Source organism: Strix uralensis, chromosome 11 (genome assembly GCF_047716275.1).
Source record: "Strix uralensis isolate ZFMK-TIS-50842 chromosome 11, bStrUra1, whole genome shotgun sequence".
Lineage (NCBI taxonomy): Eukaryota > Metazoa > Chordata > Aves > Strigiformes > Strigidae > Strix > Strix uralensis.
The window spans coordinates 8966505-8992183 of record NC_133982.1 but is presented as its reverse complement, the minus strand read 5'-3'; the positions used below and the strand labels follow the sequence as shown (position 1 = coordinate 8992183).

At 37.9% G+C, this 25679-nt stretch overlaps 1 protein-coding gene across 8 annotated transcripts in view; it reads left to right on the top strand.

Annotated features, from left to right (window-relative positions):
• The window catches only part of TJP1 (tight junction protein 1), a 196856-nt gene that overhangs the window by 17463 nt on the left and 153714 nt on the right, over window positions 1–25679 (top strand). For 2 of the 8 annotated variants that reach the window (XM_074880798.1, XM_074880797.1), the window contains exons 1-2: window positions 15160–15382; window positions 24300–24432. In XM_074880798.1, coding sequence (XP_074736899.1) covers window positions 15216–15382; window positions 24300–24432 — 300 coding nt within the window. In that variant the 5' untranslated portion in view covers window positions 15160–15215. Of the gene's footprint in view, window positions 1–14775; window positions 14793–15159; window positions 15383–24299; window positions 24433–25679 lie in introns of those variants that run through there. The other 6 variants (XM_074880805.1, XM_074880799.1, XM_074880800.1 and 3 more) reach the window with 5 other exon arrangements.

Here is a 25679-nt window from a genome sequence, read left to right as displayed (position 1 = left end):
TTCTTGCAATAATCTTACATGAGAAGAATAAAAGGAACTTTTTCTTATTATACTCCTAGTTACAGTATCCGTGATCTTGCCTCCTAAACTTACTGGCTTATGAAAGATTTGGTGGTTTGGAAAGATGGTTATCTCACATCTGGCACCAAGATCAGCACAGACAGAAAAAATCTGAAGCAATTTAACCTCTTGCTCTAATTCCAACTTCTGTTGAACAGCCTTTCTTCAGCTGTTCTGCCTGCAAATTAGCTTAGGATTTCTTATATCATGGTAGTTCTAATCCTTCTAGTTAGGGACATGTTATCCAGTGGCAGCCCCAGGACAAGATTTTTACTTTAGCTGCATACACTCTTTCTGCAGAATTCAGAGAAAATTGTGGGTTTATATGTTTATTTTGTATTAGCAACTTCATTTTCATTGCTCTTGTAACTATAGATGGGATAGTGGATTATTTCTGAAATGGGATTTTGACCTTGAGCGGTCCTGCCACTTCATTTATCCAGACTTGGCCCACGGCTTCTGATTCTGTGGTTTAGCTTTCTTGTTTGCATTAACAGTAAGCTTTGGGTTTGCTACCAATCTCAGTGGGACTTTGAAAAGCTCCTCTTCTCAGAGCTCTGACTGGATTATACAATTCTCTTTCGCCCTGACCTTCTCCTGCTCCTTTAATTTACCTCTTGCAGTCATGAAACTATAGGAGTTTTAGAAATTTTCCAGGTTTCCTAAACCTTCTGTGGTAAACCCGCTATCCTGAATTTCACATTCTCTATTACCAAGTTTATTCCCTATCCCTTTGGCAATCTAGTTTCTTCTGGGAACATAGACGTTGAGGAATTTTACCCTGCACAAGAGCAGTTAATGACAGTGTCTAGTCTCAGCTTCTGACACTTCTGTTTGGGACTCCAGAGTGTGCAGTAATGAAGCCTGATTAAGTATGGTTGGAGCTATGTGATATTTCTGTGATAAAGATTGAGCATCATTAGTTGGGATCAGCTCCTCAAATAAACCTGGTGCCTTAGATCTTTTCTTCTTTAGGAGTGACTTGTCTTTAAATCCAGTGAGTCTTTTAAATAGAAAATAGGGTTGATTCTCACCTAAGGTCTAACACTAAATTTTGTGTGATAGCTCTCTTTATATCTAGCAAACAAAACACTGTTTTAAATCAATGTAAACTCTCCACATAATAGGAATTTTAAGAGTGCCAGTGCTGCAGGATAATAAAAACCTGGCAAAGAGACATTGCTGTCATGGAGAAATGTTGGGTTGTTGCATTAACTAATAACAATAGATGAATTAATCAGTTTGCTTACTTTTCTTTGCTGCCAGCCTGGTAGACTGTGATTAAGTTCTCTCTCTATTGCTGGCCAGGTTGAGGGTTTTATTTTTGTCTTATTTGCTTATATGTCTTTTTTTTTGGTTTTTTTTGGCCAATGCAATCTCCATTCTATTCTTAGGTCTCCATAGACATCTCCCTGTAAGTGTTACACTTGTGATAAAGAACAGTGTCAGAACAGACACAGCCTCCCTTGGGAGGCATTTGCTCATTCTTTTTATCTGGATCACTTAAAATCTTCAAAGACCAGCTGTACCTGGGTATTAATGCTCTTTCAGAACCATATGTTTCCCTTCTGCATAAAACCCATGTAAAGGGGACACTTACATAAAAATCTTGCTGCAAATCATTGCTGTGTGCTCCTTCTGTAAGGGATAAGGAACAAACAGGAACACATAATTTTAATCAATCCATGGAAGATATAAGAAATCCTATAGGATATTTAAACATGGCTAGATCTTTCCCTTGCCTTCCTCCAACCTGCCACCAAAGTAATGGTAAATACTGCCTGCAAATAACCCCTGTCTATTCAGCTAAGTAGAAATATAGGCAGCTCTTTCAGGACTAGGTGCAGTTAGTTTTCACTTGATGTGTTCCTCAGTTACACAACTGAAAATGTTACATATTATGCTATCTGTTGCTACACACAGCGTACAGACACGATAGTTACCTGAGAAAGGCAAATTAAATTACATACACATCTATCCCACTCTGTGGCATTCTGAAACATATTCTACATATGACTTTTGCCCATTGGCTTCCTCCACTTCACACCAGCAAATATGCCATCATTATTAGTACAGAGAAAGAAAAATAAAGGCAATATGCAGCAGGCAGGCACAAGAGGATAATTTAAATTCCAAGTTGTTTGATTTCCTGGGTTTGTTCATCCCTTTAATATTGTTCTCCTATTCTTTATGTGAATTTCCTTACCAATAGTTATTACTGAAACCTTGGTAAGAGGATGTGAATTTCTTCTGCAAACAAATGTGAAAAAAGGAACAATATCTTTATAAACCACCTGTAAGCCTGGTTCATACAAACAGAGCTCAATTATGTGTGCCATTAATTATTCATAAGATTATGAAAAATTAGCATGTGCATGTCAGGCGATGGAACTCCTCTTTTCTCTGGGTTGAGAAAGGTACATAAAAATAATTATATATACCACAGTAACTAGCAGTGTCTGGTAAATACAATGAAGTTATAGAATGAAGGAATAATATCTGGGGAGGGGTGAGTTTGCTTCTTCTGGTGGCTGGCTATATGTCAAATGCACAGCACAATTTATGAGAACTTCAGTTCCGCAGCTAAATAAATGCAAGACAGCATTGTCACTCTGTGTAGGTGATAGGAGATTAATTCAGTTGTTTCTAGAACACTTCCAACAGACTGCAAAGAAAAATTTAGCTTATGATACTGGAGGGGGAAGCATCAAAAAAGGAGGCACATCAAAACCTAGCAACAAACTCTCTGAAAATGTCTCAAGATGTTTCAGTGTTGGCCTGCAAAAGAAGCCAAGATGAAATCTACAGGGCTTTTATATGGGTCATTTCCTTACTAGCCTCTTTCTATTTAATGTTAGCCAGAAAACATGTGAAGAACAAGAATGTGTGTTCAAGGTGTCTTGATAAAAAATAGCAGAAAATACTCTCTTCTTGTTCCATCTAGTGAAGGCCAATTGAGTTCAAAGAGCAAATAGCTGGTTGCTAACATAAAGCATGCTGATGAGATTCAGAGAAACACAGACTGAGACAAAAGGTGATAAGAGTATGTACTGTAGGTTAGAAGAGGAAGTGGAATAACTTTTAAATAATGTTATATATCAGAGCAGAAATGTTTGTCATTGGTGCATCTTAGGTGTATTAACAGATAAATGTATTTGTACACTAGTATGATAATGCATTTGTAATGAGAAAAGCAGTGTCTCAAACTGACGTTCTTTGTACTGTAAAACACCTATGGCAAAGAAAATGCAAATTAAATCTTAAGATTTTATGAAGGTTCAGGTAACTCTTGCAGCCACCTCCCCCAGAAATTCATCAGTCTCAAGGTTGGTGTTATTCCTTCAGAGAGGCTTGTATAAATTTGAAGATGACAGAAATGGGAATGAGATTCTATACATTATATTTAATTTAATAATATTCACCCAGATTCTTAGCTATGACCTTGAATTAGGTTGTATTTGTAACATAATTCACCAAAGACAAGCTGAGCTTCTGGAGCATCAGATTTGGCAGGGGAAGTCAGATGTCTGCATCAAGTAGGATGAAGAGTAACTGAGAAATAACATTGGTACTATCCTGCTTTTAAATCCATCAAAAGAATAAAATCTCTTGCAGCCAGTATCAGGATGTATAATATAGAACTTCTCTTCCTTGCTACTGGACAACTCCATCCCACTGCTATGCTGGACAATTTTTCTTAATGTGCTTTCTACCTATTGGGAGTTGCTGGGATCAAAGCTGTGTAAGTCAAAATTCTATTCTGGTAGAACAGCACTATGTTGTCAAAAATTACAGGAGTCAGTGGGAACTGAAGGTATTTAGTACATCACAGGATCAGATAAAAGGTGCAGCACAATGCTAAGACAGAGATGCTTTCAGAAGTTGCAGCAGAAGATAACATTTAAAAATATCACAGATTGTTTAGAGGTGTGTTCACATGAAAATACAGGAAGGCAAGAGCAGAGACTATTTCTGTTCCATTCACAGTGTAGATACCACAGAAATAACATTTCATAAATGCCCAAGACAGATGGTATGTATGTTCTTCGCATAATAAGATAGCCAGAAACTTTCCTATTGAAAGGACTGAATCCAATACAATGTGACCCACCTTAATCTTCGGCTTCAGGTTCACAGGAAACCTTCCCTCTGAACATTTGCAGAGCTTATGATTTATTACTGCTGTCACAGAGATGTGCACAGATCACCAGACCAAATGTTTTGCAGTGACTACTTGCAAGTGTTGGTATTTTTGCTTTGTTCCTAGAAACATTATGTCTTCTGTCTTCTACAGAGATCTGTGCGTTTTCTTATAGTGTCAGTGTACTCCAGTACACATACACATGTCAGTGCTGCAAAAGGCTATCTCTATCCACTGTGAGGTCACTCACAATAACTGGAACATCATCACTTCTGGCTACATGAGCAGATATGAACCTCGAGTTCATTATTTCCATTGGAATATTCACTGCTATTTATTTGTTCTGGTGTTTGGCCACTGGTTTATTCATTCTCTTTGTTTGTCACCAAGGTCCAGGCAAAGTTTTGGAGGAGGAATATCACACTTGATTTGTGTGAAAAATCAACTGATTTTCTTCAGAGAAATGCACTGAGCTTCTGCAGCATTTGTATCTTTCACTTGGGAGTGAGACCAATGAATATGTGCTCTAGCTGCATGAACAGTTGGCTTGAAGACAAGTGCAGTGGGTTTGAGAGCGCCCTTCCTCATTATCCATTAAGCAATGGTCTTTTTTGTGCTCTGGTTTTCAAATCTCAGTAGTGGTGCAGATGGTTCTAAGGAAGAGTTTGCACTACTGCAATAAAATGAACAGATTTGCAGAGATGTTTAGGGTGCCAGGAGAGATCTCTATTTATGGCTCATTTAGTTAATCTTCAAAATTTGTCATTTGTACATTATTGAGGAATATTCACAGAATCAAAAAGTAGGGCTCTTTAACTAAAACTAAAATAATAAAAACCAGCTTTATTTTCATTTTTGTTGCATCCTCTCTTGCTGCTCCAAAGATTGGAGAGCCAGTGAATAGCTCCCGAAATTACACAGTGCTGAGTAAGAACCAGACAGTTTCGTAACTGCTTGGGTGCTCTTCACATGCAGATGGTAGGTAAATTGCTTGGTTGGCAAGAGAGCAAGTGAGCTCTCAAACCTGCTAGTGTGTAATGAGAAAAAAAAGGTTGTAGGTTATACTGAGAAGAGTAATTACACTGTAACTGTTAACGTGGTGTATGCTGGCATTGTAGCAGTGCAGATCACAGCATGACAGATCTCAGGACAGATATTATCCAGGTCAGCTCCAGAAAAATACTAATTAGAAATACTGCTTCCAACACTCACCAAAATGTATGGACTGAACTATGCTACCAGAACCTCACATGGTATAAAATGATGACTTTAGTGTGGCCTTGTTATTTTATGCCAGCTGAGTACAGCTGACCCTAACAGGGTCTTGCTTTTTCTTTGGATGCTCCAAGCAAAAATGTTAAATAATGAGGGAAACAAAGGGCAAGGACACAGAATGAATTAAAATACAACTTCATTTCATATCTTCTGCTGATTCATTTTTGAAACATGTTAGGAAGCAGAAATATTTCAGTATTAGAGAGTACTAATGCGATGACCAATTTTAAGTTGGACGTATAAAATCTTGTACAACTGTATTGTACATACTTCTGTTATTTTAGTATCTAAAAACAACCAAGAGAAGCTGAAGTGATTGGGAAAATGTTATATAAACTGCCATAACAGCAAAAGGTGATTTAAGTCTATTTACCTTACCAGACAAAAATCTTAGTAGTGCATTATTTACTTGACCTTATTCTTTTATTTAAAACCAACCAACCAACCAAAACACACCACACCTCACAACCCAAACCCAAAACTTTGTGCTCTGTGTTAAGGGAAGAATAGTAAGTTGTTTAATTCTCCCTTTCGCTATTCATGTGTTTTTTCCAGGCTGTAAGGCCTTATGCAATTTGATAGCGTAACATCAGGAATGCCATAAAGGCACTTTTATTTTTATACTGGGGCAATTAAAAAAAAAAATTGGTCTACTCACAGCAAATTTGGAGCCAGATCGTCTATGCCAAAAGTAGCAATAACTGCAGTGTATAAGAGAAGCTAGAATTGATTGTGTCTTCTCTGAAGCAGAGGACAGAAAATTGCTTATTTGTTACAAAAATCTGGTTTGTAGCAAGATTGTTGATCTGCACATGAATTTTTATAGTTTATAAATAACTTACTGGAGTCTGGAAAAGTCTTGACACCAGTTAGTAAAAGAAGAGAGAGGATTGTAAATCCCGTATGCAGTCAATCAAGTAAAAAAATATGTTTGATATTCAAAAATACCTGTATCTGGAATGAACAGATCTGTTCTTTGTTTTGTATTAGATGGTCTTGAAGGAAACTAAAGAGAAAAAATGTTTTATATGCTCAACTTCCATATTCCTGAAAGAATGTGGTCCAGTTGTTCATTATTTTAATGACATATTCAAAATTTTTGTCACATTGTTTTATTAAAAAAAAATCTGATATTCATCTGGACCAATACTTTCAAAGTTGAACAAGAATTTGGGATACCCAGTCAGACATATATATTGTCTGAAGTTAGGCTCTCAGAAATTGAAACATTTTTTTACACTTTGCCTCAAGAGTTCCTTTAAGCTGATTTTTATATCTCTTTTTTTTTTTTTTTTTTTTAAATATATATAGCCCCCTGTCCATGCACACTTAATGGGAGGGCTATCTGGAATCTTACAAATGCTACCTCTGCTGTTTTTTTTTAAATTAAAAATTCAGTGACTAAATGACCGGATCTTGCAGACTCTTATCAGCACGAATAGCTTTTGCTCTTGAAAACAGTCATATTGGATTTTTGAAAATTTTGTAGATGCACACTGTAACCCACTACCATATTTTGAATCTAACCAAATGTCTCCAATAAGATGCCATGCCACTAGAGCATGGCATGAGCTAATTACTGATGAAAGCAAAAGCGACATCGGAGGAACCAATCCTTCAACCTGTTCTGTTCAAGCTGATTGTTTCACCAGGTGTAGCCTCAGATACTCAAAAAAACAGTTCCCTGCAGCATCAAAGCTTTTGTTATCAGGTTTAACTATCATTTTTGTTTAGCTTTTCATTTTTGAATTCCTACCTGCTAGGCTTAATGTGTAGATCCTAGGTTTTATGACCAGGATGTTACAAGAGACAAGTATATAACAACAGTATAATCCCTTGGGAAATAGATCTGCAATATGCACCAAAATTTCATGTAGGTTTCCCTACACTGAAATTACAGGAACATTTGGTATATATATTAATATTGATATATATTGAGCACTTATAGGCTTAAAAGTATGAAATCAAATTTGATTCCTTCATCCACATTGTAAAAGTCTTATTTATCACTATTTTATCATCTATACTCTTTGTTTTCATTTTATCTTTTATTCAGACAGGACAATGAAATGTGTAGCTTGTAGTCCTTTAGTTTTTTTGTTTGTATTTCGTTCCACTTCTCTCTGCCCCAGACAAGAGTAATACTTAATATTACTAACCCTTCTAGGTTGAATTGTTTGATTAGAGTTTGGTTTTTTTTAAAAAAATCTGATTAAAATCAGGCTTAGTGTGATTTTAAAAAATTTGAATAATTAGCATAAACAATATCCCTGTAATGAGCTCCACTAACATTTTTGTGTTCTTTTCATAGTAGATTACTGTATACTTGCCTCTAACTATAGTAAATCCTATTACAATAACTTTCATTTACTGGTAATCTGATTAAAATAGTATAATGTTAAGTCATATACACTGTAATGAGAACAGCTTTCTTCCTGAAGTGAAAAATGGTTTTCATATTTGTGGTAACTGTGCAAATATACAACTAGACATATAAAGCAGACTTCAGCTAGGATTCTGAACAATTTCAATACATTCATGAAACATCCAGCTAGCCTTCAGGCTTTATAGCTCATAGATGTGGAAACATTCTTATCAGCATTTAATCAAATATATTAATGAAGCTAAATAAGGGTCTGAATTACTACTAATTTATAAAATGAGGCATGCATATAGCTTTTGGCAGGAGAAGCTCCTTAAATTTTAGTAATACTCTCATTTTGATCTATTTATCCTCATGTGTACATTCACAGAACTCACTATTCAACTAAAAAAAATGTAAAGGAAATGTAAGGAAGTAGTCTTTCTAGACATTTGAGTACAGTCTTATGAATTGGTCCTATAACATGTCTACCACAACAGTTCAGATATACCTATTTTTTTCTCAGCCTCCAATATTCCACACCCTTGCTTCGGGGAACCATCATTATCCCCTGCTTTTCACAATCTCCCCTTCTCTTTTAAATATTGTGTGCTTGGAGGCTTCCCCATCAGGCATAACATCTGAAAATGAAAGCTATTAGCGACTCTACATCCCAGAATGATAGCAAGGTCTGGTCACACCTCACCTCAGAGTTACATACTCTCACAGTTCTAACAATACGCAGTTAGCAAGGCTAATTAATTAGATCTTTGTGTACTGTGATTGTGATGTGTTGCAGATGGCAATCTATTTCTTAGAATCTTTTCTGAGAAGTGATGTTACTCACACTTCTTTTTCTTTTGGATCTGACATTGAAACTGTATGCTTGGTGATTTCTTCCCTCCAGTAGTTTTCTACATGAATAAGCCGTATCAGCACTAATGGAAATCACGCATATGCTTATTTTTTTCTACATTAAGCTTATTTTATCCTGTGAGAGGGTCATGCTTGTCAGGCATAATGTGATATTTGGGTAATTTTGACTTAAGGTGTTTTTTCTTTTTTAAGAGTAAAATCTTAGAATTATGAGTTTGCAAGAAATGGGTAAATGTAAAAGTACTGGATAGTGGCAGTACAAGTCCACTTTGTTCTAGCTTGAATTTTTCACTTTAATAGTCTCTTATTTTCGCAGTAACCTAAAATTTGACAGTAATAGCCAAAAGCAGCTCCACATCAGACCTGGTAGAACAGCACTAACACTACTTCTACAGGAAGCCATTACTAAATAGCCCTGATTATAGTGAAGCAGGGATACTTGCTTGCAAGTTTCCTGTAAATATTTCAATTCCTTAATCTAGCAAACCCTTTCTTCTTGATAATCCATAGTCAAATAAAAGTTATGTATTCTGTAAAGATATTCTTCTTCTGAGAAAACACAGTGAACATTTTCTCCTTCCAAAACAAAATTATTTACCTCTTTTTTATTTTGGCAGCTCAAATGAATGACCGGGATAAACTGTTTCAGAAATGCAAGTTAGTTCTAAATGAGTGTGTCAGTTTATTACCATACCCACTTAGACCCATAGTTTTCTGCCACCAGTCGAGCTAGCCTGTCATCAAGACACTTCAGAGAAATGTGAAAACTTTCCCTTTTGTAGATGGTCAATTGTGCACTAAAGTGTGATAGGAAAATTCCTCTGAGAGTTTTCGTTTGTTTTTTATGATGGTAAGGTATGCATCTTTATAGATCTTCAGATAACAGGGAGTTTATGGAAGAAACAGTAACAGACCAGAAAAAGGCTTTGCATTATATATGATAAATACATTAATATGGGTATAGAAAATGCCTAGTAGATCAGAAAAAGTCACAGAATTACGTATTGTAAATGCATAGATAGGAAACACATGAACACGCACACGTTTTTCTTACTTTTGAGGAGGGAGAAAATAACCCCTGGAGTCACTGTATCTGACACACTCCTAGATTCTAAGGAACTCTTTTACTCTTTTAATCCCTTTGTTTTTCTTTCTGGAAAGAAAATGGGAGATGTATGAAGCTTACACATGACAGACTGAAATGGCAAGAAAGCCTGTTTCAGTAGCTTTTTGCCTGAAGGATCTGCATTAATGCTCTTAGTTAACATAAATCTTTATTAATATTATGATTATAATTGACTAACTGTACAAATTAACAGAATAAAATATTACTAACAAGTACTGCAGAAAAAGAACCCTCTTTAGTAAACAGGAAGATTTAGATTAAATTAGAGTAGAGATGGAGATCAGTCCTCTAATGTCATGTTTTAATGTCAGTGTTCTATCAGTCTCTGGAATGTTGCCACTTTACCAACTGAACTGTGTAATAAAAAGTTCTCAAATCATATTAAATACCACAGAAGCAAAGAATATGACATGTGTATCAGGATTTTTTGATCACTCATTGGAGTAAAAGTCAGCAAGGGGAACAGGTATATCCTAGGAATAAAAAAAATGTTAATTCTTCATCAACACAGTAGCACAGTATTGAGAACTACATGGAACGGACCATGTAATGTTACGAAAAGTCTCTGTTATATGCAGAGCAAAGCTGAAATTAAGACTATTCTAAAATGCGAATAAAAGATGTTTAATATGGCATAAAAAGAGCAACAAGTTTATTTAATACTTGCTTTAGTTCTAATACAATTTTGACAGCCTATGAATGAATGCAATCAAGGGCTTAAAATGTGTCATTAAGACCTAATCCACCCTCAGAAGTTGCTGATGCAGCCATTACAGTACTAGTAAAGATGCCATTTATTCTGGTAAGATTATTTTTTTCTTTTTGCCAGACAGCATAGCTTATACAGGTTTGCTGAACAAAGTAAGCTACATCAGCAGAAAAGAATATTTTTGCTTGTTCACCAGCACAGTTATGCCAGTTAGAGGTGGTGTTTCTTTTTCCTCACATTATTGCAGAAAAACTACATTATCTGAACTAATTTAAGCAGAGCCAAGACTTTTAAAAGTGCATTTCTGTAAGGCCTCCAAGAGTCTTTTGAGTCAGACCTAAATTTCTCCTCCTCCTGTGAGCTCTCTCAGGACTGAGTGACGCAGGTGAGAGTTTGAAAAGGACAGCACCTAGTGACAACTGGCACTACAGGGATGTGTGATGGACTAATAATAAAGGAAAGCAAGATAAGGCTTACTGAAATCAAACCTAAATTCAGCAGAAGTAGATAATGATGTAAAATCTTGCTTTGCAGTACCTGGAATCTCAGATATATTCTAACAATACAAAGACTGAAAAAATGAGGGGCACAACTTACAATGAAAATAGCTTTAAGTCACAATTATGCTTCCTCATTCTTAGCTGCTGATAGGAGCTCCTAATGTACAACTGTCTCAGTGGCATCCTCTAAATTGCAGCCAGTCAGTCTCCCACTGCTGACAACAGCCTACTCCCCACCTAAAAACACCAAGGCATGGGCCAAGATTAGATCACACAGATGGGCATTAAACTCCACCTTCTCAGGGTCCATCCATCTATCTTCCAGATACATCACTGTCTTAGCATAAACATAATATCATGAGTGGAGTTTGTGCCAACCACACATCCATTCAAGTGCAGCAGTCATACATAATATTGTAACTTGTAACTGAAAGAGCAGTCTGTTCTTCTGAGCCAAGAAGTGCATTGGAAGGTCATTCTGGGGACAGGCTTCAGAAGAGGCAGAGGCATCGCAGACCGTAAGCAACAGACAGATTATGGAGCTTGTTCTAAGATAAAGTCTGTAGTTAAGTTACCTAAGCAAGTAAAATTAAGAAATTAGTATGGTTCTGCTTGGTTTTGTACTAAAAAACCTATGGAACAACTATACTAACCTGAAGTAATCTAACAGGAGTTAAGTTGTTTTTAAAATGCACTCTAGGTTAAAAAAAATGTAAGCAGCTTTCAGCTTTCTGTAGTGTAGGAGAGTGTATCTTGTCAGACAGAATGAGTTTGCATTGAGAACAGCAAATATGATCAGAAGAAGCTTCTCTTGCAGGGATACCTACTGTATAAATTTTGGACTTAGCTCAGCTAAAGGGTCTACACAGGCCTCAGAGCTAACAGTGGGATGTCCAGATGCAAACCCTAACCTGGAAGCTGCTGATTGACTCCTGTTAAAAACAGGCAGTTCATCTGAAAGGCAAGAAAGACGGGATCTTTTTACTCTTTCAGCGATATAAAACATAGGTGCTTAAAGTAAGATGTTCTGAAAGGCATAATGGAGCAACACTGAGAAGGAACGGGTATGAAAGAAACAGAAATAATGACAATTAAAATTAGAGGATAAAATTTTTTCATTAATATCCATTTTTTGTCTCTGTAATGCACATCAAGAAGTATGGAAGATGATATATAAAATGTACAAAACAAGTTAATTTGTTAGTACCAGATTGATAGTCATTGAAAACTAGAGAGCTAGATCTAGAATAACTGTAATTATTTTGCGAATTTAAATAGATTTAGGACTTCCTATTGAATTAAGAACAGGAATCACATAACAGACTTTTAAAGAAGTTGAATAAAGATTTGAATATACAGGCAGGCTCCATCGTAAGTCTTTATGCAAGGTATTGTTAGCACATTTCTTAACTCTTCTGTACTTAAAATAAATTTATGTCCCAAACCTGCTACTGTAAAAATGAAAAGCAATGTTTTGGGACTCTAATACAGAGTCCTTTTACAAGGCAGAGAACTTTGAAAGCTTACCTGCTTCATCCAGGTTTATCAGCTTTCAAATAAACTTTGCTTCCCTTATATCCTTGGATTGTCTTATCTACAAAATGTCTATCACTACAACCAGATTAAGACTAGATTTTTCTTTCAAGAATTTTTATATGGGATAAGAATAACATGTATTTTTCTGACAGGTGTAACATTCAAATTGAAATGTGACATTCAAACTAATACAGTTTCATCATTCTTTTAGTCAGCACTTTCTACCATTTCAAGGTATAAATGATTTTCTTAATAGGATTGCTCAAGTGTAAATGAATATTTCAATCACAGTGTAGCTAGCATTCTACTAATGATGGTGAGAATAAAATTCAGCCCACACTTACTCTCTTATAACTTGTGTGGGCAACAAGCGTTTTTTCAGTCAGCTAATGATGACTGGATAGACAGAAGGAGAAAACAATGTGTTGGTTTTACAGTTTTTGTTTTTAAGGCAAAGTAAAACCTCTACAGCTTTTCAAACTGACTTGGTGTTCTGCCTATAGAAGATACAGACTTTCCAGTTAGTATACTACTAGCATTGTTTAAGTACAAAAATTAATTCCTCCTCCTTAACCTTCCTAATGATTTCAAGTTAGCCATCCCTCATTGCTTTTAATGCTTGATCTTTCCAAAGACAAAGAACCCATTATCAGTATCTTGAGAGCTGTAGATGTACAGGCTCATAGTGGGCATCGAGTTCACATTTGAATTTTTTAAATGGTCTGTGACGCAGAATTTCAGGACATTTGTATACACCTCAGATTTCTTGGCTGAAAATGCAAAGCCATCCATCTCATTAACTACAGTAATACAACTATTATGTTTCTAATTAAAATCTGCTGTGCTTCCAAGTAATATATTTATCTTCTTTGTTTCCTGCGTAATGAACAGGCCTAGGTAGAATGTACCCTACTACAGTCTTGAGGTATATGTTACACACAAAAAGAGAAGAAAAATAATCACTGAAATGCTCATCTCTAAGCCATAAAGCAACAATGCTGCTCACAGTATTTTTCCTAGCTGACAGTGCCACCTTAGCACCTCAACTCCTGGGTAAGTATTACAATTCATATTATTTACATTACAGCATCTTAATGAAAAGTTGTCACTTCAGCATGAATTTGTTCATCCCTGCATTCTACAAAATATTTACATGCTTAAACAAGCTATCTCTAGACAAAGTATTGCCCATCACTATTGATCAACATGTCTGCTAAGCACTACCCCTCACGTCAGGGATGTTTGTGCTGTGGAGGGTCTTTGATCATATTGTACTGTGGTTTAGAATTAATTCCAAAAGCACTTGTCAAATGCACAGTCTTCTGCTGCTCTTAAGTGTGGAGCTTGAAGAGGAAGCACAAAACAGATTGAAGTTGTAACGATAATTGTGTCACAGTGAAGGCCACTACACGGTTATGCGTTCTGCTATTTTTGCTAAAGTATCCAGAAGGTGGGCACTGCTCTAAAAACATTTAATACTTTAGTTTGACTTAATCACCATTTGATTTTCAAACACACATGGAATAATAAAAAGAAAGGGGTAGTCTTCTCTTGTGCCCGAGTGGCCTCCCCGCCGGTGCCCACATGCCCGCCTCACTCACCGCCTGCCCCGGGGGAGGTTTGCTGGGAAGCGCCGCTTCTGCCGCAGCGCTGTCCCGCCCGCACCTCGCCTCATCCTCACCTCACCCTCATCCTCACCTCACCTCCCTGCTCACCTCCGCCCTCAGCGCCTCCACAGGGCCGCCCCAGCAGGTGGCGAGGCGTTTGCCTCCGCAGCGCAGTTACCGCTAACCCACAACCGACATTGTTAGCCGGGGAGGAAGGCGGGGCGGGGGGATGATTAAAATAACATGGGGCTATTCTAGGCGCTAATGGGATTAGCGGCGAGGCCAGCGAGGCGGCTGGGAGAGGGCAGCGCTGCGCGGCAGCCGCGCTGCGGCATGGCGCCCCTCTGATGGCGGGAGGGCAGAGCAGCAGCTGCGCCACATGGGCGGGGGCGGGATACCCCAGGTAATTGGGGAGGGGAGCGGGGCGGGGGCGCCCCGGGAGCGGGCAGAGATGGCGGGGAAGGCCCGGTCGCCCAGGGGGGACGGGGAGGAGCGACCCCACCGGCGGCCCGGCCTGTGGGGTGAGGGGGCAGAGGGGGAGGCTGAGGCCCCAGCGAGGGCCTAGCGAGGGGAGGAGGCGGCCGGCAGGAGACAGCGCAGGTGAGGAGGAGGCAAAACGGGGGGCGAGCGGCCCGGGCAGGGGCAGGTGCGGGAGGAGGGGGAGCCCCGCAGCAAGGTGGCGGCGGGGGAGAGGGAAGGCGCGGCAGCAAGGCGAGGGGCAGAGAGTGGGGGGCTGAAAAGGAGTGCGACAGCGGGAGGAGGAGGAGAGGAGCGTGGGCCCGGGGGAGGGCAGAGCGCGGCGGGAGGCGGAGGAGAGCGTCAGCTGGAGCGGGGATAGCGGGAGCGCGGCGGGAGGCGGAGGAGGAGAGCGTCAGCTGGGGGCAGAGATAGAGGGAGTGCGGCAGGAGGAGGAGGAGAGCGTGAGCCGGGGGGGCAGAGAGAGAGGGAGCGCGGCAGGAGGAGGAGGGGAAGAAGCGCGACGCAAGGACGGCAGATGCCTGGAAATAAAAATTTGATGATTGCATGCAGCGGCTGGAGAGACTCTGTCGGTGGCGGCGGCGGGCACGAGGCAGGGACAGGGGGGGCGACGGCAAAATGAAGTATCAGAAATACCTGACTGTCTTGCAGATGGCCATAGGGGTGACCGCCTCCAACAGGGGCAGTCTGATGCCCTTAAAGAGGAAGCTGTGGTGAGTAGGCACAAACGCGGCCGGCGGCACTGCGGGCCGGGCCGGGCGCGGGGCGCCGCCGCGCCTGGCCGAGCGCGGGCCGCGGCGGGACGGGCGGGCAGGCGGCGGGGGGTTCCCTCAGGCGTGAGGGGCGCCGAGCCGGGACTCGCGCCGGGACCGAGCGAGAGCGGGCCTGCGGCTCCCGGCGGACATCTCCGGGCCGGAAAGTTCCCGGCGAATTCACCGCCGGTCGTGTGGAAAGCGCCGGGAGGCGGCGGTGCGGTGGTGCCGGAGGAGCTGTCCGCGCCTCGCCCTGCCCTGGGGCCCGGCGGAGCACGGCCGGCCGGGTGCTGCCCGCGGCTGGGCGCGCGGTTCCCGCCCGCAGCGGCTGTCAGCGCGCGGCAATGGCAGCCTCGGCCGAGGGGCGCGGGAGCTGCCCGAGCCGGCTCCGCCGCTTGCGTGACAGCCCAAGTGTTGCCTCCGACTGTAGCGCATCCACCTCCCCGCCCGGGCTGGGCGGAAAGCCGGGGTCTCAATTTCCCGGCCTCTGCTTCGCTGACAGGTGTATCTAAGAAATGGGAGAGGGGAGATCCAAGTCTAATGGGTTAGCGAGCCACAGAGGGAGTACTGTCCATATACGATCATTTTTATTTAAAGCCTGCTTTTCCCCTGGCTTATTTCCACTGTTTTTGTGCTTGCTGATTGTGTGCTGAACTGATTTTTCTGGATGAATCAACAATATGTTATGAAAAATGTATTAAAGTATAATGTGGGTGAGTAGGGCACCGACAAGCATATGGCACTGCAATACCCGGTCACTCACGGACTTGTAAGAGCCCCCTGTTAGCTTGATTGAAGCAGTGGGCTGTGTGTCATCATCAGGACAAATTACAAGGAGAAAATCTGAACTTGTGAAGTCGGGTTTTCTGGGAGGAAAATAGCAAGAACAAATTCTTATCTATAAAAGATATTTAGGTGGTCACAGTCATATGGTTTTCTTTGACTGTACTTACATGTTCCTAGTGAAGGAAAGTAAATTGTCACAGAAAGCTTGATAGGTCATTTTATTTAGAAATAATTCACAAATAAAAATATTTTCATGTCAGCAGTTGTAACAAAAATGAGCCTCGCATGAATTATAGAACATGTTTTTTTTCACTTTCCCCCCCATCAGCTAGCATAGACAGTGTCAAGGAAAAATATGAAGAAACGTAATATGGAACTAGTAAGCTTTCTGTCATTAATTCCAAATCTTGCTATTCCTTCCAGATAAGAACACAGTCTGGCAAATCTGTTAATCATAACTGCAATGCACAGAATCAATGGTAGTCTTGGACAAAAATGTTGTCATACAGATAAGTTTTATTACATTTAATCAAAGGTTTTTATAGTGTATTCAGTGGTTTGATTTTAACTTATGTAAGTTATATAAAGTGTATCATACCTATTTTATTCTCCCCAAATGCCACTCCTTTCTGTGTGCAGCAGTGTATGTATTGGTGTGTTACTTCTTAGAAGTTTAATTACGGGTAATATAATGATAACAGTTGTTTTATTTCCTATTTCCTGTGTCTCCTTGGAAATGGTTTCTTTGCTGGCATGTTAAAGAAAGTGAAGCTATCTGTATTTGCATAGTAAGTCTGAAAGGACCCAATTCAACTACTCTTTGTCTTCAGTTGGAGTTGGATCAGCTCTATATTGCCTAGTTTCATGGTGAGATTCTGTGCTTTTTGAGGTACAGCAAAACAGTGTAGTGGATCCCCAGTAATACACACTACAAGCATTTAATTTCATAACATTTTTAACTTGACATCATGTTGCTGCGATGCAATGCTGTGTAAAGATTTAGTTGTCTAAGATTGTTAAGGAAAAGTAAGGTAATTTTTTTTTTTTTATTTTGAGGGATGTATGAATTACTTAAGCATTTGAAAGCATATCTTTGGGATATTCTTATTAATAGGCGACATGGGATTGTGTAGTCACATTTCCTTTGATAACTTTAATAGCATTAGACGTGTATGGATAGAATTTATGCTTATGGATGCAATACCTTTTTCTGATGCATTTAGAAAAATGCTTAAGGATACTTTGTTATGTTAATTTTTTCTTACTTGTGCATAGTCTGTATCAAATAATGCATTAAGAAAATGTGAATGTTAGAGAGAAGAGTATGTTGCTGTTGCTAACATCAATGTAATATTAGTGTATATTTCCAACACGTAAACCAAAAGTGTATTCCAGTACTGTATCACTGGAAATCTCAAAAATACCTAAAGAAAACATATAAATCCAGTCAGTCTATAATGAGAGTATGCTTTTTCACCTCTTTTTGTTTACTTATTTCTAAAAACTTAGAACAGTCTGTTTAACCATCAGATTCATAAATTCTTTGGTGTGTTAATATATATTGCAAGTGGAAGCACAGACATAATTTATTAAAAAAGGGTTAAAATACTCATCTTTTGGTTGGTGGACATAATCCACTTGAATCCTACTGAAAGAAAATGGAAAAGGTAACAGCAATGTTTTATTTCTTTATAGAGCACGTCACTCAAGTTTTCTCCCATTTTCTCCCCAAAATGTAAGTCCTGTTCTGTGATGCATGAAAGCAGAGCTACAAATGGAAACAGGAAAGATGGACACCAGTGTCTCATGATGGGTTAAGAATAAATTGTTATAAACTAGCTGAGAATAAAACAGATAATTGAACAAACAGAAGGAAGCTGTGACAGAAGGAGGCTTGCAGTGGGAGGTGGTGGAGCCAGAAACTTGTGTTAAATATGGAGCTTGGTCATTTTATGATGAGGTATCCTTGGGCAGTAGAGTTTTGGATTTGGTGATGGAGGAAGCTGCTGGAGTCTTGAACTGCTGATTCAGACCCTTCCTGTGTTTGTGTGGCATTGAAATCTAATATGTAGGAATCTAAATGAGATGAGTAGGATGTTTTTAGTCGTCTTGCTGGGGGGACAGTATTTGGATACAAAGCCCACCATCCTAATGCTGCTAGTACAGGTAGAGTGCAGCAGGGACTAACGTTTGCTAAGGTGTTCAAGAAAAGCTAACTACTGACCTGGAAGCACTTTAAAACAGTAAATTGACATAAATATTTACTGAAATACCAATATGTGCAATCTGAATGCTTTTACAATAGAGAAATGCTAAATCACATTAAGGGAAACTACACAAGTAAGTCATAACTTCTTGTCACACTGAATATTATGTTTCTCTGCTGCAAGGAGAAGGAGCAGGCAAACAACATCAAAAAAAGAAACAAGATATCCTAGGCAACTCTAGTAATTCTTCTCCCTCATAATCCCTTCTGTTTCTTACAGCAATTGTCTCTGTTTTGAAAGGCTTCCTCTGCTTTGGCTTACTCCCCCTATGCTCCCCTTGGTGCAAGGGAGTGCAGAGTCATGAAGTAAGACAAAAAGCTTAGTTAGTGATAAGTTTTCATTGTGAAGAATATTATGGAAATGGCTGAGGCTATTCCATATTTACATTTCCTGCATCTTAAGAATGATTGGTAGTTGTCTGAGGCAATCTAGGTTGCAGAAAAGAATGCAGATGCAATGCACTACAGAATTTGAATTTTGACAGGATCCAATACCCCTGCTTGGTGCTCATTTGTTAAGAGAATGTGTGATATAGAAGCCTGGATGTTAAATGATAGCTCCTTCTTGAAAGTTATTGCACAAGCACACTTATTTTCAAGCATAGGCGTAAACTAACTCTAAGCATGCGAGTAAACTTATTTGAAGTCAGTGAGGAGTAACCAGGATGTCTGAAATTAGGCACTGATCTAAAAGCTTTGTTGACTCAAGAGTCTTTGTATTCAGGCTGGGGCTTGGATGTAGAAGTCCAGGTTTATAATGAAGGATGCCTGTTTTATCTTTAGGACCATCACCAGGGGAAAGAAATGCCATTGTTTGTTTATCTTCTAAGTAGAGTCATATTTAGAATAATCAAATAATGGAAAATGTCACTGCAGTATAGGAGAGAGAAAGCATCAAAGATTGAACCTCTTGGGTGTCTACAGAACTATGTGGAAAAATACAGATCACCAGAATGAATGGTTTCTATTTTTGATTACTGGTTTCTGGTAATATTTGTGTGAAATGGGGATAACAATTCCAGTTTAGCCCATTGTAAGGATTTATTAATGTTGCAAATTAATTAATATTTTTTTTTTTCTGATAAAGGCAAGGTATTGTGCTTAAAACTGAAGATATTTGCAGAGGTGCACAAGAATTTAGCATAGCAGCTGACTGCTCAGTGTTACTAATCATTGTTTCAAATTTGCCTTTTTTCCCCAACAAATATTAATATTGAGCAACTATAATTGTTAGGTCTTCCAGTCTGATCAGCGGGAGTAAGTTTCAGCTTTTCCACCCTTAGATTTGAGCCAGAAGGCATACTGATCACATTTAGCTGAGTCCAGCTGACATCCTCACTTTTTGTAGTATTGAGGAAGCCTGTCTTCTAATGGGAGGACTTACAATTATGGAAATCTTATACATCTCTCGACTGAGATCTGTGTAACTACTAGAGGTAGAAGTTTCTAAGAAGTTTGACTTGCATGTTGTGAAACTATTTTGCTAGAAGTACCTAACTGACTTTTCTTTATCAGATAGGCAGACAACTTGCAGTATATGAAAAGTATAATAATCATGTCACCATTTTAAGACTTGTTGGGGCTATGTCAGGAACTTGTCCTCTCTGTATTAACTATAGCATTAATACTACACTTGGAACACAAATACAGAAAATGTGTCATTTCAGGACTTGTTTTTGAAATACTCTGATGTTGTCCTTTATAAAATTGTTCAGAACTCTAATCACTGAACACGAAGATAATTTTTTTAAATTCTTAAAATATGTTCAATCTAACTGGTATGTCTGGAAAATAACAAGACATCAGTAATTTCAGACAATTTAACTACAAAAGCCATGTTAGGTAATATTGAAGGTTGTTATAAGTATGTGCAAGTAGAATTAGATTCCATCTAATTATGTTATGATGGGTAGTAAGTCATTAGCCCTTTTTGTGATGCTACACCTTGAAGTTAACGTTGCATAGTATTTTGTTAGGCTAGCTTGTTCGTCAGTGGAATACAGATACCGAAAGTTTAAGGTTTTTGCTTTATTTTACAAACTAGAGAAATAATTTAGTCATGGTTATGTAATGTGATATATGATCAGGAACCAGTCAGGTCAATGAAACTTGTAAGAATTGTGGGTTATAAACAAGGGCCTGGGGCTTCAGGTGGGATTTACAAAATGATGCAATATTACTTGACTAAAATTTCCAAAAGTTAATGAATAGGGGTGCCTTAATTTAGGGTTCCTGTGATGAGCTCCATTAGAAAGGTGTTATGTTTCCAGAATATTAAACATATTATTTGAATAGAAAGAGCATGTTTCAAACAAGACATCTGGAATTGTTCACTCCCTTCGAAGATCTTGATGCTATGTTCTACTTTTTAAAGCTCTAGAGTGCCTTGACCATACAATTCTTAGGCTTTGATTACAGAGTACTTGCCTTGAAGTAGTTGATGAGCTGCAGACATTTTAAAAGGGCTCTTATGAATCTTTCTGCTTTAATCTATGATAATTCCTCTCTAATCCTGATGCATTTACTACAGCCAGTGACTTAGCAATTTACTTATTAATTTTCTATTAATGAAGAAATACAAATAAAAGATGGAAGGAGATAATCAGATGTAGTAAACTTCATTAATAATTAATTTTTTTAAACTTAAGGTTTAGATGCCAGAACCACAGAATGTTGCGTTATAGTTTCAGTAGTGAGAAGGATTTTAAAAAGCTGTTTTGAATAATTTAGTTTCAAGTCTAACTCAAATGCTTTGGGCCTTGTCTCATGAACTGAAGCTGACACATGTTTATTTTGCAACTTTATTATCTTAACTTTTGAGCTGTATTCCTTGTGGAAATTTCTAGTACTCAGAAGAGTTCGTGTTGCAGTACTGCAAGAGTGCTACTGGAAATGAATTCTTGAGAGTTTCATTGCTGCATCTAGCATTCTGAGAACACAGGGTGAAACAGATCCAAGACTGTCTCAGAACTGTTACTGCTTCTCTTTGCTAAACTGTAGAAGTAGCAGAGGCACTGGAGAGGCTGATACTTAATTTCTTTGCACTTGTCCCAAAGTTTCCTCATCAACCACAGAGTCAGAGCCCCATGATTCTGTAAGGATGGTTATCTTGCTTCATATCCTTCCTTTGGTGCACAATACAGTGCAAAGCTTCCAGATTCCAGTAATGATATTGATTGGATTTTTCTTTGGTTGGTTAAATGATACTTTATCTTCTTGTAAAGATACCTAGAAAATAATGATTTTTAAAGGATTGAAGGGAATCTTTCAATTGTGATATTTCTTCCCTTAAAATTATATTTTGAAAGTTAAATGTGATTTTTAAAAGCATTTTTCTGAATCTTGGAAGCTAACAAGTAATAGCCATAATTTATTCTCCAGCAGAATGAAATAATGGATGGATTCCAGAGGTAGCAAGTTTATTTTTTCAAGTGGCTTTAATACCATTAGTTTAATTCTTTGTTAACACCACATAGCTTCGATTACCCCATTATTTTTACTTGTTTTTCTTTCACATAAAGTTTTTCTTTTCTGATATTGAGAAGCCTCTATAAAAAAATAAAACATTAAAAGACTTGCAACTTAAAGAAATGCACATTTATAGGTAAGGCCCTAGAATTAGTGATTTGAAATATAGTTCAAAATCAAGAAAAGCCCAATGCAGCTTACAGCTGTTTAAAAAATTTTCTATTAAATATGAGGAAGAAGTCTAATGTACCAAATATGTAATTCACTGGAGGTGCATGTGAAGATTTATTGACCCAAGTGATAAGTAATGAAACAGGCAGCCCTCAGAGATTTTTGTGGAGATAACATAAATACAGACCTCTAACTGTACTGAAACAGTTGATCTCTCAGTGGGCTCCAGGATCTGTATTTGACATGGACTTGGAATATGTATGGTTGCGTACATTTGGATTAACTTTATCAGAGGTGTTTGGAGAGCTCAGTAACAGAAGATACATTCATACAATAGAAATGTACTATCGCCGTACATGTCCCTCTCTGCCTGTGGAAGGAATTGAGACTGAGCAATTGTATTTGGAAATTTGTCGTGGTAATTCCTTAAGACACTTTAGCAGGGAATCTGTGGCATTTTTGCAGTTTCCGTTCTGTGAACAAGTATGTTACTGTAGTAGTCAGGCATGTTTCTCAGACTTTAATCCATATATAATGATATTAAAAAATCTGGTGCAATTTCAGCAGGAAGTTCATAATGCAATTAAAATACCTGAATATTATAGTTATGTTTTCAGTTAGAACTTTTTATTTATCTTTGCAGATAGAAGTTGGCAGTAAATTAACCCAAAGGGAAAAAAACATCTAAACCAAATTACTGTATTATCAACAGAACTTACAGCAAGCTGTTTGTGTGTGTGTATGTGTGCATGTGTAAAAAGCAAAACAACTCAGGCATCTGAAAACAAAATATTGGTTTGGTAACCACAGTAATTCAACAAAAAAAGGGCTTTATAAATTGAGTAAGAGACTTGAAAAGATCTGTTTTCATTTTCAAGTTTGGTTATTGAAACTTTTTCTTTTCCTTAGCATTTGGATCTTTTTTCCTGATCATGAAGCTGTGTAGACCTAGGAGTGTCACTAACCAAACAAGTGTATTCAGCCTGTGGCTATTGTATTTAGTATTCTGAATTTTGTATTTCAGGTGTTAATGTGGCCCACTCTATGAAATGTCCTTTTTTGGTGATGTGCATGTATAAGACATCTCCACCTTTCTTTTTTGTAAAAACATTTATGTGCATACCAAAGCCGTTAATTCTAAGGAAAAGAACCTGAACCACATACTTAAATATTTTTGAGAGAGGAATCTTAATAGTTAAAGAGAACACTGAACTGGTGTCCAAAGTCTTGGGAAATGCAGAGAGACATATTTCTCATTTAAGCTAGTTTTTGAAGTCTCTTATGACTGCAGCTGAGAAATTATGAAACAATTGTGAATCTGCATATTAAGAATTTTATGTTTTTAGGTGGTTCTTGGTGACCATATTCGCTGGAGTACAATTTTCCTTTCTCTACTGTGGTGTCAGACTGACTAGAGACTATTTTGCATTTAAAATACTGACCTCACAAACATTTGTTTTTTAAAACATTATATGTTTTGTGCCAAAAAACCGAAAACATTAATACATTTAGTTAATTGTTAATCCCACTTCTACCCATTAGCAATTTCCAACAAGCTCCTTGAAATATGGATGTCTTACTCAAAATATTTTAGTTATGGACTCCCCTTAGGACTATGTGTAGACCACAGTCTGATGAAAGACCTTATAAAGTGTAGTTCCTTAATACATTACCCCTATAACTTTTAACAGATCCTATTCATTTCATTATTGTTCAGTGTTATTCATTGGTAGAATAGCTGAACTACCATTAGCACTCAAACTGGAAAAGGGCAAAAGCCAAATACTGACAAGCTATACTGATTTAACTGGCAGCCATCGACATGTATCAGAGGGCTCAGTTTTTCACTGAATTAGTAGAGAAAAATATTCCTTTTACTTTTTCAGAAGTTAAATATATTTTTCTGTAATGTTTTTTCTGATACTTCTCACTTTTATACAAAAATGATAACTACGATATGTTTTTGATTGAATCTGCAAGCAGTGGTGGACTTGATGGGAGATAGATTTCTACATACTTTTGTGGTGTTATTCTGGCACTTACTGATTGAAAACTAAAGCTTGGAATGGCATTCCTTCTTTGTATAGCATGGCAATGTTTTTCCTTTGTAAATTTTTTACTTTAAGCAAATGTGTTCAATAAAAACATATATTCCTTGTCTGATATGTGGCTCTTTTTGTTTGGCAGGGTAACTCCATCTTCTGAAAATCCCAATGGTGCTACCTGTAGTGTAAGTCAGGGAAAGCCCTCTTTAAGAAGAATAAAAGGGAGAATACACAGAAGCAAAAGTCTCGATAGCATCGATTTCTGTGAATTCACTGTAAGTACCATATCTTTTACATTTACCCTATATGAAGTTATGAGAATCTTGCTAATAAAGCAGTTGTCCCTCTTGTATTGGCTTTATCTCTGTGTTAGAATTAAAAAAGCTATTGTACTTAATGATGTAATTGCAGTTCTACACTGCCAAATGCTAAGAACACTGATGTTGCTTGTATAATTAGTGATGCATAACTATGGTTTTGTTCTTCAGTAACCATTAGATATAAATTTTGATGTCAAATTTTAATATTGCTGTCTGCATAAGATGAAGTGTGCTTTCAAATTCTGTTTTTATATTTAGATTTTGGAAGTTGCATTTAAAGTAAAATAGATCTATTTTTTACAAAAAGCAAAATTATTTTAGTTCTATATGGCCATAATAGAGTACTAGAAAAAGAAATAAATGTTCTTAAAAGATGTGTGTGCTTATAGCACTTAAAAGCTAGTATCACAAATGATATCTTAATCCAGTTAAGCAGTACTGGTATATACTTATTTTCTTCTCTTTGGTTATGGTGTAGGTATGTTTGTCTTCTAGTTTCAGAAAATTCAGTGTGATCATGGTTTCAAAGATTTTATGTAGGTGATGCTTTAGAGATTTTGCTGAGTTGAGAGAGAAAACTGGAAGAGTTTTTTTCACAACTTTTAATTCAAGAGCAGTTGTTTACATTCAAATGATGGAAGAAAAGAAATTGTTAATGTGAAAGAGTATGGGACATGGGGGTAAATTTCCTGCTATTTAAACTGTTTACAAAATACTAGAATTAGTCCTAAACACAGTATGTTCTCAAAAGTTCTTTACTGAAAAAACATGAAAAGCTACACCTCTCAAGTAACGGGGGAATTTGAGCAAAACAAATTCTGATAAATATGTAGTTTTGAAGTACTAAATAATATCAAAGAATATATTAAATTATAAACCAGTTATTAAATATGAGGCTGAAAGAGGTAGATAGGAAATATGTGCTGTCTTTAAAATGTACAAATCGGTAGTGATGTGGAGATATTGTCTGGCATTACATGGTAATATAAACAATTTAACTAGAATGTTCAGATGCAGTTTGGGAAAATACTGTTATCTAAAGAAAAACAATGGTTTGAATATGTTACATCATTCGGTGTGATGTTTTTTAGGGATGATGCCAATAGCATAATTAGTATTTTTTTTCTCAGGACTGTTTTGTCTCTAATTATGAAGTCTTGTAGTGCTCTCTCTGGGACAAAGAACTTTCTGTTTTCTGTTTA